Source organism: Agelaius phoeniceus, chromosome 6, assembly GCF_051311805.1.
Source record: "Agelaius phoeniceus isolate bAgePho1 chromosome 6, bAgePho1.hap1, whole genome shotgun sequence".
Classification (NCBI taxonomy): Eukaryota; Metazoa; Chordata; class Aves; order Passeriformes; family Icteridae; genus Agelaius; species Agelaius phoeniceus.
Genome location: NC_135270.1, coordinates 60,764,650 through 60,780,807, shown reverse-complemented (window position 1 = coordinate 60,780,807; position 16,158 = coordinate 60,764,650). Strand labels below are relative to the sequence as shown.

Below are 16,158 nucleotides of genomic sequence, written 5' to 3'. Positions count from 1 at the left end.
TAATGCTGAGAATATACAGAAGAGCATATATTGTCTCAATTGTCTGTTGCAGATGATCAAGATAGTAAGACTGATTCTGTTGTATCTCCTGCCAAAAAGCAAGAGCCAGTGCTGCTCCACCAGGAGATAAAGCAAGAAAATGTGTCAGGGAAGAAGAAGGTCTCTGCAAAGAAGCAGAAAGTTGATAATGGTAAGAATCCAGTCTGTGACATTGTTCAGATAAACCTGACTGTTAAACCTTTTTGCCATCCATGCTTTAGTTCCTCCTCCTTTGGAAATGGAACTCAGAGAACAGTAACTCTTGATTTGAAAAAGCAGGAATTCCAGGTAGGAAAGATTGCTAAGCTTGAGATCCTGTTGAATGTTATAAACGCCTGGTACCACTGAGCATGGGATAATGAATGCTGTGAACCTTTCTGAGCTCTCTTGGATCCAAATATCCACACTTGAATGAGGAGTAATGAACAGACTTGAAGTTGCTCTGAGCAAGGCATGTCTGGAACTGCTGCAGTCATTGCCCCAAACAAGATTGCAGTTTTTTCAGGCATTGCTTTGACCACATTCCTCTCTTATTGTCCTTTTGTTGGCTGGCTCTTGCTCCAGCAAAAACTGTTCATCTTTGCTGTCAAGGCCTTCACTGTTGTCATCCCTTGTTCTCTGCCAAGATGCTGCTTCTTGTGTCCTCTTGGCTCACTGTGCCTCTGTGTCTGTGTGTTTTTCTCTTTTTTTTTTTTATATTTTTTACAATGACTGCTGTTGTGTCTAGCTTTTGGACACAGGGTGACCATGAAGTTCTGTGAGGCCACCTTGTGAGCTTCTCAAGACTCTTCTCTGCTGGGGCAGCTGTGAAGCTGGGAGCTGATGGGCTGCTTCTGGAGCACTGTTGCCCACTGTTCCCTTGATACTTTGGCCAGGTTATCAGGGTGCAGATCTGTTGTGGGCCCTGTTCAGTCCAGGATGGAGTTCCAGCCTCTCTAGGGTTCCTGTATAACTGAAAAACTCCTAAATAATCCTGGGAAAAGCCTACTGATGGGGAACTCAGGATGGGATCACCTTTTATTCTTGTGCTTTTCCTGATGGAAATATGTGCATTGCACTTTTTTAGGGGCCCCAAACTTGTCTGTACAGGGCAGTAAATGTCAGTACCAGGTCAGCAGTAGCAAAGCTGAGCTGTCAGTGCTACAGGGCAATAGCTCATGCATTATTTGAATGCAAACTGTTTTCTTTTCAAGCCACCTCTCCAAAATCAGAGTAAAAATGAGCTGTGGTGGACACCAGGATTGGCCAAGACACGACTATGTGGATTTCATACTGGAAAATGTCTCATTGATATTAAATAGGTGTTGAAAGGAAGGGAAGTTCATAAGGAGAGGAAGGGAAAATATGAGGAGAGCAGCTGGTGGTTGTTTCTGCTAGAGGAGAGCTCTCCTCTCTTCTGAGCTTGCAGTGTACCTGCAGGTGTTTGCTGGCTGCTTAAGTGGAGAGACACCAGGTGACACAAAAAGGTCCATCTGGCCTATTCTCCTCCTTTTACAGAGCTAGAATTTAGGGGTGTTTCATAACTGCCTCTCTGGCAGCCAGGAGTGCATCCTTGTTCTGCACTGATGCCCAAACCCTGCATCCCACCCAGTTCCTCCTGTCTCTGTGCTGCTGCCTGGCATCTGTTGTCCATCAGCCCTGCACTCTGGGCTGCCTGGGGCAGGAATTTGCCTCTGGCATCCTGCAGGCAGTGTGGAGCAGGAGCTGGGCAAGCAGCAGCTGCAGCTCTGGCTGTGCCTCTTGCCCCAGCTCTGTCACTCCTGCTCTCCCCTCTCCTGCTTTCGTCTCGGAGCTCTTTGGACAGAGGCTGCTCCTCACCACGGTGATCCAGTGGTGTGGGAGTGGAGGGCTGGGGTCAGGCAGAGCCTCTGAGCACCTCTCTGCATGTTAATGATGCCCAAAGCCTGCTCTGACAGATGAGAGATCTTCATTAAGTGCAGTGGAGTCTGCATGCAAAATAAGCTCGAGTGCTGCCCCTGCTGCATGTTCTGCCCGAGTGGCTGAGTTCACAGGTGATGTAATCCATGAAAATGCTGCCAGTGAAGTACCAGCTTTTAACAGAATAGGGACAAAAGGCTTTATTCATATTTTAGGGATGCTGAATGATTTTCTCCACAGCCACAAGTAAAACCATTGATGCCACGTGCAACTTTCTTACTGAAGTGAAATGAAAGTCAAATGTAAAGGTTCTTCTCTTCTTGTTAAAATGCTAAAAGACAGCTTTGGAAGTAGAAATTTAATTGAAGCTATTAAATTACTATGCATTAGAGACCTTTATTTAATGGACTTACCTGAAGAGCTTTAATGAGTTAAACTGTGAAGGATGATAGAAATGGAGAGTATAATTAACTATTGAGGTTGGAGATGCTTTACTTCAACTCTTAATATTGTGGCACCTTTTCTAAAAATGTTGGTGTCAATTATTACAAAGCTTTAACCCATCCTGTGGACTTATGATTACAGTTTTGGTGGATGAACCTCTTATTCAAGCAACTACTTATATTCCTTTGATGGATAATTCTGACTCAGGCACTTTGGAAAAGCGTGAGCCGGTTGAAGTTGTAAAACACAATGTGAACGAGGGCATCCAGAAGAGCAGTGGCAAGAAACTGAAGAATGAAACAGATAAAGGTAAGAAACTGATATTTCAGTCTGTTTCTGGCATAGCCTGCTTGCAAACTTCAGCAGGGAAGACATGTGGGGAGGGGGATTCTCTCTGATGTAATGTGAAGAAGGGATTTGAGGAAAATGTTTTTGCAGGATGCCCTTCTTGTGTGTGCTCATTTCTGCCTTGTCTTTGGCACTGTGGAAAGGGCTCTGTGCCATCTGAATCCTTTCACTTCTGACTGGGCTTTTGTGTCCCCAGTGAGCAAAGGGGTGATCACAGACCACACAGATGCAGTGAGGGAGTTCACAGTGGAGAGTTCAGACGTTGCTCACAGGGATGGACTCCAAACCCAGGGCATTCAGCACAAGCTCTTGGGGTCTGCTGCAGGCTGGAAGGGCACCTGCATGCTCTAGGGCTGTTCATGGAGCTGTCTGAGGCTGACCCAGTGCAATGCAGAGTGACCTGAAGCAGATTGTCAGTGGAGAGAGTCTGGCACTTTCCAGGGAGACTCAAATTTTCCCTTCAGTGCAGTTGGAATTGCTTGGGACAGGAGAACTTCCTTCATACTCTCCCACAAATGCCTGGAGTGATTAATGAGCATTGTGTTCCACTCTGAAGCTTTAAATAGGCCTCTGACCATCTCAAAGCCTGATGAGTTGAGACCTCAAGTTTGTGAGCAGCCAGAGAGAAGCCAGGCAGCTGAGCAGTGACACCCGGCTCAGGTTTGGACACGGGGCTGATTCTCCAATATTGTCTGGTCACTCATTTCACTCTTTGGAGCCTCTCTTTTTAGTCTTGTCTTCTAAAATACCCCCTCCAAAGCTTCCAGGCAGCTCTTTAATTGGATTCCCACATTCCTGAGGCTCCTGTTGTGCTGCTGGCTCAGTGGCTGCATGTTACTGTCCTGCAGCATCAGAGCCCCTCACGTGCTGCTGTCCCTTCTCATTTCCTCGGCACGCTGTGACCTTCTCCATGAACTCCTAATTCTCCTGTGTCAGCTGGGATTTGCCCTCCCAATATAGAAATCTTGCCCTGCTCTAATTGTAAGCTCCTTGGGTGCAAGGGCAAGGTCTCTGTGCCTTCAGGGAGCACAGGGCTGGGGCTCAGTTCCTGGGCTGTGGTCTCAGCATCTTGGCATGTCCTGGTAGCAGCATCACTGGTGATGTCAGTGCAGCACTGATGTGAGCTGAAGTGAAGACTCAGTTGGGTTTAGGACTAGGACAGAGTGTGCTAGAATTCCTCAGCACTCCCTCCCCGTGCTCTGTCATTCAGTGATTTTATGCTTGGTAATTTCTTTCAGGGCATAGAGTCACTGCTGCTTTTTTGTTCTTCATTTATTTCTCAGACAGATCTTTGGGTTTGATGTGTTAACTTGATTTCAGGGGCGTGCTTAGCACCTGTGGTGACCAGACCTGTCTCTGTGATATATGGGCCAATTTCTGACCAAGCATCACTTCTACACTTGTGCTTTTTTTAATTCTTCCCATCCCTTCACACACTTTTGGGCATTGGTGAATATTTGACAGGGATATAGGGTGCCTTGGTCTTGTGCTCCCATTCCCTGGAGTCAGAGGGCCACCTAATGACCTGTCTGTGAGCAGCCTGTTTGTGAGCAATGGTTTTTGTTAGAGAAAACAGTTTTGTTTCAGTTGAATTGTCTTTCCTTCTGTGTGTGTCTCTTTAAACACTTGGTCAGCCATTAAGAGGGATTTTACTGATTTATCTTCCTGCTGCTGAACTCTTCTTGCAGCAGTTCCCTCAATCTAAATTTGGAAGTTAATATTTTTGTCTTCCCTATATTTTAATCAATAATGTGCCAGCTTTTTAATTAATTAACTTTTCATGTGCATATTACTTGTGCAGCCAGGCTGTCCTCCAAATTGAGAGCTCAGTTGAAATTACTGTCACGATACACTGGAAAGGACTCTTGAATTTTTCACATTTATGCTGTTTTTCTCCTCCAAAATCTGTGTTATGCTTTGTCTTCTTGCTAGCAACACTATAAACGTTACCAACTGTGCAAACAGAGTGCTGGGATTTTCTCTTTTCCCAAAACTATCAGCTGGCAGATTGTTATCAGGTTTAAATTGGAGAGATGTTGTTTTTGCTGAATGTTCATGACCTCTTGCTTCTTGGCATTTCAGACTGGAATTAAATATAATGCATAATGATACCCCATCACATGCTGTTTCAAGGCAAAATAAATAATTCTGTATGGAGTCCAAAGTAAATAAATCCTCCCTTCTGTGTTGCAGAGAATGCTGAAGTAAAATTCAAGGATTTTGTAACATCCATGAAGAATATGATCTTCTCTGAAGACGAGGCCCGTTGTGTAGTGGAAGTGTTAAAGGAAAAATCTGGTGCAATTCATGATTTCTTGCAAAAGGTGAATGACTGTGGAGTGTGGGGGGAAGGCAAAACTGATGAAACAAACAGAAATTGGAAGGGGTGCTGTCAGATGAGCTCTGTCAGTGTGATCTGGGCAGGGTCTGCCTTTGGGAGACTCTCTCCAGCTGCTCTGGGCTTGCCTGGCATGCAGCACTGAGCTCTCAGATGCCTTTGTGCTGCCATCTGCCATGCCAGGGGTGGCTCTGACCACTTGGGAAGAGCAGGAATGGCCATGGAGAGCAAGGAATCAAGCAGGAATGCTGCTGCTGACACGTGTGTGTTGGCACAGGGAGGGATGGCTGGTGACTTTTGGGAGTGATCTTTCCCAAATGTGTAAATAGGATAAGCTATGGGAGGAATTCAGAACAAGCTACTGTGGCTGTGCACTTGATCAGCTAATTCTGTGTTTTGCAAGTCCATACAATGTAGTTTGACTTCTTTGGATATTTTTCATAGGATTGTGGGCAGTTCAGGTTTGGAAGGGACCTCAAGGGGTTTGGAGTGGTCCAGCCTCCTGCTTGAAGCAGGACCAGCTCTGAGGTCAGCCCATGCTGCTCAGGGCTTTATCCAGGCTGGATATCTTGAAGCCTTCAGGAAATGGCTGCAAAACCCCTCTGGGCAACCTGTGCCAGTGCTTGGCAGTTCTTTTTAATTCTTATAGTCAAGACAGAAGAGAATGGTGTCCACCAGTACCTTATCAGTACAGAATCTCACAATCCTTGGGGTGGAAGGGAGCTCTGGAGGCCATCCAGTCCAATCTCCTGGCCAAGGCAGGGTCACCTGGAGGAGGTGACACAGGAATGTGTCCATGTGGATTTGGAATGTCTCCAGAGAATGAAACTCCACCCTTCTCTGGGCAGCTTTGCCATCCTCTGGGGAAAGCAGCTCTTTTTCACGTTGAGGTGCAATTTGTGTTTTAGTTTGTGGCCATTGCTCCTGGTCCTGTTGCTGGGCACTCACCTACTCCTCCCTGCCATGACTCACTGTGGGTGTCACTTTGTGCTTGTCACATCCTGTGTGTCACACTTGAGCTTTTGCAATCCTGTGTTCCTCTGCAGACCTGGTACCAGAAATGCAGAACTGGCTCCGTGTCAGTCCAATTAATGCAATATATCAGAATAACAGCACAGTTTGGGCTGGGAGGGGCTTCAGGAGGCTCTGCAGTCCAGCTGCCTGCTCAGAACAGCTCCAACACTGAATTCTGAGCAATTTGCTCAGGGATTTGTCCAGTTGCATCTTGAAAACCTCCAAAGACAAAACCCAGTAGTGCTGCCCTTGGAATGGTGTTGCCTGTTTGAGCAGCCACCCTGCTTGCTCTGGTTTGTTCTTGTTCTAAAGGAAGGTTTGGTGTTAAAGCTGAACCTTTAGGATGAAAACTGGGTTTGTAGACAACAAAAAAAAAGTGGGTTTCTGTAGGTGGAAGTGTGAATTGTGTTCTCTCTGTAGCTCATGCAAGTCCCTGACAGTGTGTTGGTACTGCAGGCATGCACATTACCACTAAAGGAGAATTTCCAGACAAATTCAGGGTCCATTTATGGGACTGACACTTCTTTCCTTCTTCAGTTATCAGACTTCAGTGAGTGAAGTCCAAGTAGTCCAAGCTCCTCCTCAAAGCAGCACCAGCTCTGAGGTCGGCACAGGCTGCTCAGTCTGGGCTTGAAACCTGCAAGGGCTGAGACTGCACAACCATCACAGTCCCCTGAGTCAAATCTGAGCACAAACACATAGAATGTGTGCTCTTTATTACATGTATTTCATTTGTAGGACCAGTATGCAAGTAGCATGGGGATTGTTCCTCTGGGTCTATTCCCTGGAGCATCTCTGAAACTTTTTGTGTCAGTGTGCCAGCAGAAATGTAACTACATCAGCTGGAGGCTCTCCTGGGAAGTGGAAGGAGACACCAGATCAGTGTTTCTTTTTCCCTTTGTGGTGAGACATTTCAAGCAATTACATTTGTTGGATTATACCTGCCCTGAGTGTGGGCTGGACCAGCTGATCTTGGAAGTCCTTCCAACCACAGTTATTGACTGATTCAGCATCTCTGCATCTTTTCCCATTATTTCTCTTAATGGCTGTTCTTTGTTTTCCCCACTGCAGCTCTCTTCCAATGGGAAGCACCTTTAAGAGCCCATTTACCCTCTTAATTGCTTTCCATGCTTTCAGAATGCATTTCTCTGCCTGGTGAATCCATTAGTGGCAGAATTGGGTAATGGTGGTGCCACGTGCATCATGCAGATGGAAAATTTGGGAAGAGGAGGGAATGTTTCCTCCTCTCAGGTTTGCTCTGCTGCCTTTTAGTGTGCTGTGCCACTACTTGTGGTTATTTTTATGTCATCCTGCTGCAGGCCAGCAAGGCTGAGACAGCTGCAGCTCTGCACCAGCTCCAGGACAAGGAGAAGATGCTCACAGCAATGAAGGAGGAGGCAGCTGTGGCAAAGGAGCAGTGCAAGCAGCTCTCCCAGGTAAATACTGAGGTGTTCATGGGTGTAGAGAGGAGCAGGGGTTTGGAGGATTAACAGCCAGCAAATGCTGGTTCACTGAGCTAAGCCAAAAGATAGAATATTTATATTTACTGAAAAAGCTTATCAAGACACTACATTTGATTTTACAATGTATTTATGCAGTTAGTTTCCAGTAGTTTTTCCAGAGAATTCAATTTACTGAGACTTGTAAGATGAGCCTGTTTTTCTTTTCAAATGATTACTTTGAAAGCACTTCCTTCACCATTATGAGACTTTCTGTGGAAGCAAATATAAAATGTCTTTCCTGCATCAGTTTTAATTTGGTCCATAGTGTAGCATTCCCATGCCTGTGTGTTTCTAGGCACAACAGTCATTGGTTTTCTTCAAGAAGGAAGATACAGAAAGTGCAGAATGCCTGCTTAGCCCCTGGAGGTGCAGCTCTGATTGCTTTGGACTTAGAGGGATGCTGATGCATCACTGTCAAAACTGCTTTATGAAAATTTACTCTTTTATTAATGTTTCAGAGGAAAACAGTTACAGTAGACCAAATAATGAGGCAGATATGAGAATTCTGGAGTCTTGGGAGAAAGATTTATGTGGTTTGGCTGGTCTGGAAGAGCATTAGACTCAGGAAGGCCAGGTTGTGGGACATAATTTGGGGACAGAAAGCTGGGTGGCCAAAGGTGGGAGAAGAGTGGCCAGAGGATGCAGGAGTTGGGAGATGAGAGGGGAAGAAGGGAGTGGGTGTTGTGTGAGCTCCTGGCAGGGCACAGCTGTTCACAAGTGGGATCAAGAGGTTTGGGATCAGGAAGTTTAGGATAGTCAATGTGTAATTACAGAGGGAAGGGGCTTGTGATGTGTTTGGAGGGAAAAAAGAAACTGGCTGAGGACTGCAGAATAAAATTGGAGAGAGGGATCTGCTGCTGAAGGAGCAGAGGGAATGGATGAAGGAATCTGAGTGTAGGAAATGCAGATGTGGTTGGGGAAAACACATCTGCAAAGTGGTGCTTGTGAAGGAGAGGCAGGAGCTGTAGAGAGGTGGGAGTCATGGGGAGGGTTTCCCATCTGAATTGGGGAAGGGAAAAGCTGGGAGAAAATGGATACAAGCAAAGTTGCTGCAAGGCTGAAGTATCAGGACAAACAAGGGATAAAGCTCACCCTGACTGATAAAAGCTCTTATCTCCCAGTTAATGTGTTTCTCTGAAAGCACTGTCAAAAGCTAAAGGTGCTTTAAGGTGCAGAGGGATTCCTGCAGGGATCTTGATAAAGATAATACCTGGAGAGGATAATTGAGAGCAAGAGCTGAGTACCTCAAGACTCAGAGGTATTTGGGAAAACACAAACTAGGGAAAAGTTAATCTTCCCAGGATCTCTGCTTCTGCCCTGGCAGGGTAGCTGCATTATTGAGAGCTACAAGTGAATGGTGGGATTGGTGCAGGAAGAGAGGAAGCTGCAGTGTGTCCTGGTGCCCTTCTTCTAATTGCATCTTAGTTAAAAAAAAAAACATGGAGAAAGATTTGTTTCAAGCTGTCTGTATTGTGTTTGCAGAAGTGGCTTAAAACTTGGAGTTTGATCTACAAGACAGAATAGCTTTTATTTAAACTAAAAGGTGAAAAAGACTATAATTACTCCAAAGAGATGGAGAGTATTCAGGCTAATAATTTAGAGCATTTGAATTGTGTCAGGTCTCCCTGGCAGTGTTAGGAGTTGTGTGGCTAAAAACACCTGAAGCTTGGGTGATACAAATTCCTATTTGTGTGATGGCAGCTGCTGAAAGCTGCACTTAATGGTTTTGCTTACTACAGCAAGTGCATTTCTATTGCAGAGGAGCAGCTCTGTGGATTTCTCAGGTGTCTGGGTTGAATTACTGGCTAATAAAAGATTAAAAAGCAATGTGTATTTTCATCTGAAGGCTGTAATGTGGCATCATGCTGGTGGGATTCAGGGCTTCTCTGGCCTTTGTAGTGCACTAATAGCCCATCTCCTGTGGCAAAGCTGTTGGCTTTGCAACCTGCTGCAAAGCAATTATTTTGCTCTAAAGTGCTCTATTTTGTCATGGTGCTTTATCTGTGTTCTTCATTTTGCTAAACTTGGGAAGAAAGTCTAAGATTTGTCCTCTGTGATATCTGTGGTTTTAGTTGTTAGGACTCTGATTTGACCAGACTTGATGGAAATAGGACTCCCCATCTCTTGTGAGACAGCACAAGATCAGTGTTTAAATTGGCAAATGTTTTAATAAACATGAGATTTATGATGATACAGGATCAATGTCAGGTTTTGGAAGTTTGGTCTGATTCTGTAAATTTGCTGAATGAAGATTTGAGGCTGACTTCAGGAAGGTTGTGAGTTCAATCCTCACACCATTAAATGTTGGGTTTTGAATTCTTTTTTCTCTTGTTAAGGTTGGGATTCAAGGTACTCCAGATGATAATTTGTGTTCAGACTTAGGTGTTTATTATTTCTTATTTATGTTACAGTTTCATAGGTCGTGAGTTCTGCAGTTCTTCCCTAACTAGGTATAAAATGGTTAACAATCTTTTGCTGTAAGGTTTTTTAGGGCTAAACTATCTAATTAAATAATGACACCTAAATTATTTTCACTTTTAATGCAATAACTAATCACTCCAAGTCTGCAATGCAGACTTTTCTGTCCAATTACAAAATACCACCCAAAGCCATGGAGAAGGGGAGGAAAAGGTGAAGAAGGGAGGAAGAAGGAGGTGAAGGAGGTGAAGAAGGGGAGGAAGAAGGAGGTGAAGAAGGGGAGGAAGGAGGAGGAGGTGGAGAAGGGGAGGAAGAAGGAGGAGGTGAAGAAGGGGAGGAAGAAGAAGGAGGTGAAGAAGAAGGAAGAAGAAGGAGGTGAAGAAGGGAAGGAAGAAGAAGAAGGTGAAGAAGGGAGGAAGAAGGAGGTGAAGAAGGGAAGGAAGAAGAAGAAGGTAAAGAAGAAGGAAGAAGAAGGTGAAGAAGAAGGACCAGCTTCTGCCTTAAAACTTCTATCTTGCTCTATATATATTAATATATTTTAAAAACTCTAAACTCAGAGTTTTCCACCCTGTGGTATTACACATTTCTAATCTAACTCCACACCCATAATCCCAGTGTTATCAATCAATTTTGGAAGCCTGTTCCACAGCCTCAGGTCAAATTTTGAAGTGCTCTCCTGGGAGTCAGAGTCTGTCAGCACTGCGAGTCTAAAATTCTCAGCACCCAGAACTCCAACAACTTCAGTTTGATGTACACTTTTATTGTATTTTTAGTTATCTTGAAAGACTCTTAGCCTTAAAAAAGCAGCAGTGGGTGACTTGTTGGGATCTCTAGCTGGTCAGAATGACCCTGAGAAAAGTTCAAAAGTCTCTTTTCCCAGCCTGGTGCTTGAAGAAGGAGTCAGAGCTCTTCAGTTCTCGGTCTCAAGGTTGTTTATTGTGTCTTATCTATAAAATTCTTTCTCCTGTTGTGCTGAGGTCCACTCAGCAAGACAGCCCAAGGCACTCTGCCTGCCCCAGGGGCAGTGTTATGCCTTTATACTAAAAGCTACCTATACAATGTTCACAATTACTTCCCAATACCTATCACCTATGTTAGACAGTGAGCTTCTACTCTAAACCAATCTAAAAGTGCCAACATCACAGCAGAAGATGGAGGCCAAGAAGAAGAAGAAGGAGAAAGGCTGGACACACCCAGATCCCTCTATCTTGCCCCCTGAACCCCCATTCTAAAAACCCCAAAATCTCCTTTTTCACCTTATGATAAATTCACTCTCATTCTACTCAAACTGTCGTGGCTTGCAGATCTTCATCTGAAGTTGGTAACTTGCTCCATGGGTGATAATCAAACCCACACAGGCATCTTGGGCTCTGTGCCAGGGTCTCTGAGCCCCCTGGCAGGGCTCTTGGCTGCTCAGGACAGCCAGAGGGGTGTCCTGGGTTCTGACAACTTGTTTCCCTTTTGCTGTCCCTTCCCACCCCAGGAGCTGGTGGCAGAGAAGGAGAGGAACGGTTTGCTCACGGCCAAGATGCGCGAGCGCATCAACGCGCTGGAGAAGGAGCACGGCACCTTCCAGAGCAAGATCCACGTCAGCTACCAGGAGTCTCAGCAGATGAAGATGAAGGTAAATGCTTTGCAAAACTCCTGGAGTTTTTGCTGCTGAGGAATCATGCAAAAGTTTGTGGTGGATTCCTGGTTTCAAGGAAAGGGGGTTCTCATGGTTTGTGGGGTGTGTAAAGCCCAGTGCTGGCCAGGCAGCTGCTCCCTGATCTAGTGACTTTTCCTTCCTGGTGTTCTGCTGAAATGTAATTCAATTAAAGTGTAAAGTCTAATTGAAATACTCAGCTTAAGGGAGCCACTAATGCTGATGATCATTTACCAGCAGATAAATGTCTCTAAGATTATAGTACAGAGTGACAACATGGCATAATACACATGAAATATCAGTGCCTGGGGGAGTGCTTTGCTGCAAATATTTGCAGAGCAGCCACTTGTATTTTTTAAGATCCTTGTTACTTTCTATTGTAGTTGTTATAGTGGAGTGACCTTAGAAAGGTTTGTTTCATCAGATTTAAAAGTTTAACTTAGATTTTTCTAAGGAAAATGGCCCATCTTAGGCTTAGATTTCATTCTAGTCATTCTTCCTGTATGAATGCCACAGCATTAAGCCCAACATGTGAACTTCCCAACTTCAAAATTGTATCTTCTGTCTTGGCCCTTTGGAGAGCAGCATCTCTGCAGTTTTGGAGTAGAAGAAACTTTATTGGAACCTGTGTAGATAACTGCACAAGGAGAGGGTCTTGCTGCTGGCTGGGAAAGGGGGAAAGAGACCTGGGCATACCTGGGAGATGTCAACGAATGCTGCTGTCCCAGGCTGAGCTGGAGAAAGGAAATACAAAAGATCCAGTGCTCTGGTCCTGCTCCCTCTGCTGATGTGCTGCAGCATGGCAGAGGAGCTGAAAATGGTCACAGCTTCCAGCTGGGTGGGGTTTGTGCCCCTGCTTCTCTGGGGATCTTCTTGGCATTAAAAAACAAAACAGGCAAGGAAAAGAACCCTCCAATAAATGTCCAAGGCTCAGCTTGTTATGTTTGTTGGGGCAGAACTGGAGGTGGCTGCCCTACAAGGGACTGCTCCCTGCTGCTGGGTTGTTACACAAACATTTATTTGGATTTTCTGGTGTGAGAAAGGCTCACTGATGAATCATCCACTTGATGAAACTGGGTCCTGGAATGGTGTCAGCCATATCTGCAGACTGGCACTGATAAAGGAACAGTGTTGTGTGTGCTCAAGGATTTTCAGAGCAGACTTTTGGGCTCCAAGACCAGCTCTGCTGTGTCTGCATATGCAGAGTCCATTTTTTTCCTCTTTAAATCCTGTCTTTTGACATTGTTCACACCATTCTGAACCCAGGTTCTCAGGGCTTCTTTCTGCCTCAGCTTTGGAACCTTGCTAAAAATCAGAATATTAGATGAGGACTAGCCTTTTGCAGTTTGCATGCTGTAATGTGTGTATTGTTAGCTTCTTTTTACTTTTCCTGGTTTTTTGAAAGGAACAGCAAAGGAGGATTGTCTAATGATAATTCACAGCATGTTTATTTTATTTCCCTTTGGAAAAGTGATCTATTAGTATCCAGTTATTGATAAATATCTCAGGTTATGTAGCTGAGCAATTGGTATTCTGAGTAACACTTATGTAGCCTTTTAAACAATAAAAAAGGTTGCCTTGATAAATAGGTTGATGCACTGATATAAAAGGAAAGCTGTGCTTTGCTATGAGCACAAGGGTCTCAGTAGCACAGTTTAATTTAAGAACTGGTGTTGTGAGGAAGGAACAAAGCTCCCCCTCTCCCAAAAAACCCACTTAGTTTTATTCACTGAAATTATTATGATATCTTACCTACTTGTACAAGCTGGTTTCTTTTGTTTTTATTGCTCCTTAGCTTAATCTTTTCCAGAATTGATCTTTCTTTCCCCATCAGTTCCAGCAGCTCCGTGAGCAGATGGAGGCAGAGATAAGCCACCTGAAGCAGGAAAATGGTATCCTGAGAGATGCTGTCAGCACTTCCACCAATCAAATGGAGAGCAAGTATGTTGGCAGCTCTTTGGAGCTCTGTGTGGTTCTGAGCCTCCCCTGAAGAGTTGTTCTGGCTTCTGCTTCTTTTGTTTCCAAGTCCTTGGCTGTCTCTGAATTATTGGTTAAGCTGGAAACATAAATATTTGGGGCTGGGCAGGTAACTGGTGGTTTTTGCATTGAGCCAGGGCTTTCAGAACAAATATTTGCATTTTTTTCAACTTGAAGCCTGAGCTTTTAGGCTGTGCTGCTGAGGCTTTAAGAGAAAGAAGTGCAGCAGTGCTCAGGCACCTCTGGTGTGTTTGACAGGGTGTTTATCCTTCCCCTGGGGCTTTAGGAGAGGTGCTGGTTGTGGCCTCTTGGGAGAGCAGCAGCTCTAAACTTACATATCAATACCCTGCAGTTACTGATGCTGCTGGGGTGGCACCTGGATTTATTTGCTGGTGTTGCAAATGTTTGGAGAAACAGAAATTGTCTTTTGGGAGTTATGACTTGGGCTGCCCCTGAGCTGGCAGGGAGGATTTTGTGCAGGTAAAAGCTGAGCACCCTGGTTAAGGTGTGTAGAAGACAAAACTGACACAATATCCTCTCTCAGCTATTTATTACTGAATGTCAAATGCTCAGAGAAGGGTGTGGAACTCTCATTTTAGGTGTCCTGTTCATTTAAATGAAGCATCATTGTCTTTCAGACAGTTATCCTGAAAATGCTTTAATTCAAGCAAACTTGAGATAAAAATGAAATGCTTTTTACTTGCTTAGGCACAAAGGGGAGCCTCTTAAAATTCTTCCCTTGGGCTGAACAAATGCATCTTCTCTCCCAGCTGAGAAAGTGCATCAGATACCTCCATAAGTTAATAGTCAGGTCAAGGCCAGGAGGCAACAAATATTCTGAAGAAAAGTGTGCAGTTAGTCCAGGAGGAACAGTCCTCTGCAAGCAAGATCAATAATCCTTTATGGGAAAAGAATGTGAATTTCAATGTGAGACCTTTCTTTAGTTGACATCAGCCTGCCCAAATCTTGCCAGTCAGCTTGCAGACCTCTTCCAGGAGCTGCTGCTTGTGGCTCCTTGCTGACCTTTAATTCCTGAGCCTGCCTTGTGGCTGCTGACTGGTGCTGCTCACCTGGACCGATAGTTCTGCTCCCATGGCCAGGAGTACCTGACCCTCATCCCTTTCCTAGGATAAAACAATTTCAGAGGGGGAAAACACCCCAAACCCACCCTTTGGTTGCAAAAGCATGACTTGCTGTTGACATTTGAGTGGCAAACCCCTGTGGCAATGTTTGTTTGTTTGTTTGTTTGCTTGCAGGCAGTCAGCAGAGCTGAACAAGCTACGCCAGGACTACGCCAGGCTGATGAATGAGCTGGGGGAGAAGAGCAGCAAACTGCAGCAGGAGGAGCTCCAGAAGAAGAATGCAGAGCAGGCAGTGGCTCAGCTCAAGGTGCCTGGGGTTTGCTCTGCCTGTCAGGCTATGCTCAGGGTTTTATCTGAGCTGGGATGGGAATTGCTTGAGCTGCTTGTTTCAGATGGGCTCAGCCAGCCTAGGGCTTTGTTTAATGGTTTTATTCAGTGCACTGGGTTTTGAGTGATTACAGATCTCCCTGTGAAGTGAAACTTACCTTCCAGGTAAATATCTTTTCAACATCACCAGTTAAGCTTTTTATTTTGCTTTTTGTGAGAGTACAGTTCCAACAGGAATTGGTACTTCAGAGCCATTCATCCAGATGGCACTGTCCTTGTGTGCTTTTTATTTGAAGCTACATGCTTTTGCTTTTAAATGTATTTTAAAATAAATGTACTTTTATAAGAGTTAAATTAACTTAACTCCTTATTTTTAAATATAAATTAATAAAATAAATACATTTTAAAAATAAATATACTTTTTAAAGAGTTAAAATGTAAGTGGACAGGCTTCTAGAGAAATCTCTTTCTGTTTCTTTGGAAGAAAAAGTCTTTTGCCTTTTTTTTTTTAGAGGAGAAAGTGATTTCAGGTGAGAATGTCTATCCAGAGCTCATGATTTCTTTAATATTTGCAATTAAATCTTACATACCAGAAGTTCTCCCTGCCTTTTGCCCTGGCAGGTGGAGAATTGGTATCTAGAGTTGAGATGTTTTAATTACTGAATGCAGATTTATGTGATGCTTGGCTGGTCTGGCTTCTGGTGTTAATTCTGAACTATCAGGGCAAAGATGCCACATTTTCATATTACAGAAACCATTCTGTTAAGAGCCTATAATGAAATCCTGTTCACAATTTGCCTTTCAAATTAATAGGCTGAACTAGTCTAGGAGGAGGATTACAGAGCACTCTGTCTCTCTGATGTGCCCTAATGGAAACAAGAAACAATTTCACTTCATTGCCATATGTTTTGGGACTAGCACTGAGGAGATGCACTCTGAATGCTTCAAAAAGAAATTAAAGGTAAAGAAATTAATTAAATTCTTCTCATCAACTCTTTATTCAATGTGAAGGTCCAGCAGCAGGAAGCAGAGAGAAGATGGGAAGAAATCCAGACTTATCTCAGGAAAAGAACAGCAGAACATGAAGCAGCACAACAAGGCAAGTATCAGAAAATTCCCAAATAATGCTTACTGCAGTGAACTGGC

General features: G+C 44.3%; 1 protein-coding gene across 12 annotated transcripts in view; it reads left to right on the top strand.

The window, feature by feature from the left end:
* Positions 1-16,158, top strand: part of KTN1 (kinectin 1) — a 79,486-nt gene that overhangs the window by 25,603 nt on the left and 37,725 nt on the right. For 11 of the 12 annotated variants that reach the window (XM_077180848.1, XM_077180851.1, XM_077180845.1 and 8 more), the window contains exons 3-10: positions 53-190; positions 2,503-2,670; positions 4,903-5,033; positions 7,381-7,497; positions 11,465-11,605; positions 13,461-13,567; positions 14,860-14,992; positions 16,024-16,111. In XM_077180848.1, the coding sequence (XP_077036963.1) occupies positions 53-190; positions 2,503-2,670; positions 4,903-5,033; positions 7,381-7,497; positions 11,465-11,605; positions 13,461-13,567; positions 14,860-14,992; positions 16,024-16,111 (1,023 nt within the window). The remainder of the gene's footprint in view (positions 1-52; positions 191-2,502; positions 2,671-4,902; positions 5,034-7,380; positions 7,498-11,464; positions 11,606-13,460; positions 13,568-14,859; positions 14,993-16,023; positions 16,112-16,158) is intronic. The other variant, XM_077180843.1, reaches the window with a different exon arrangement.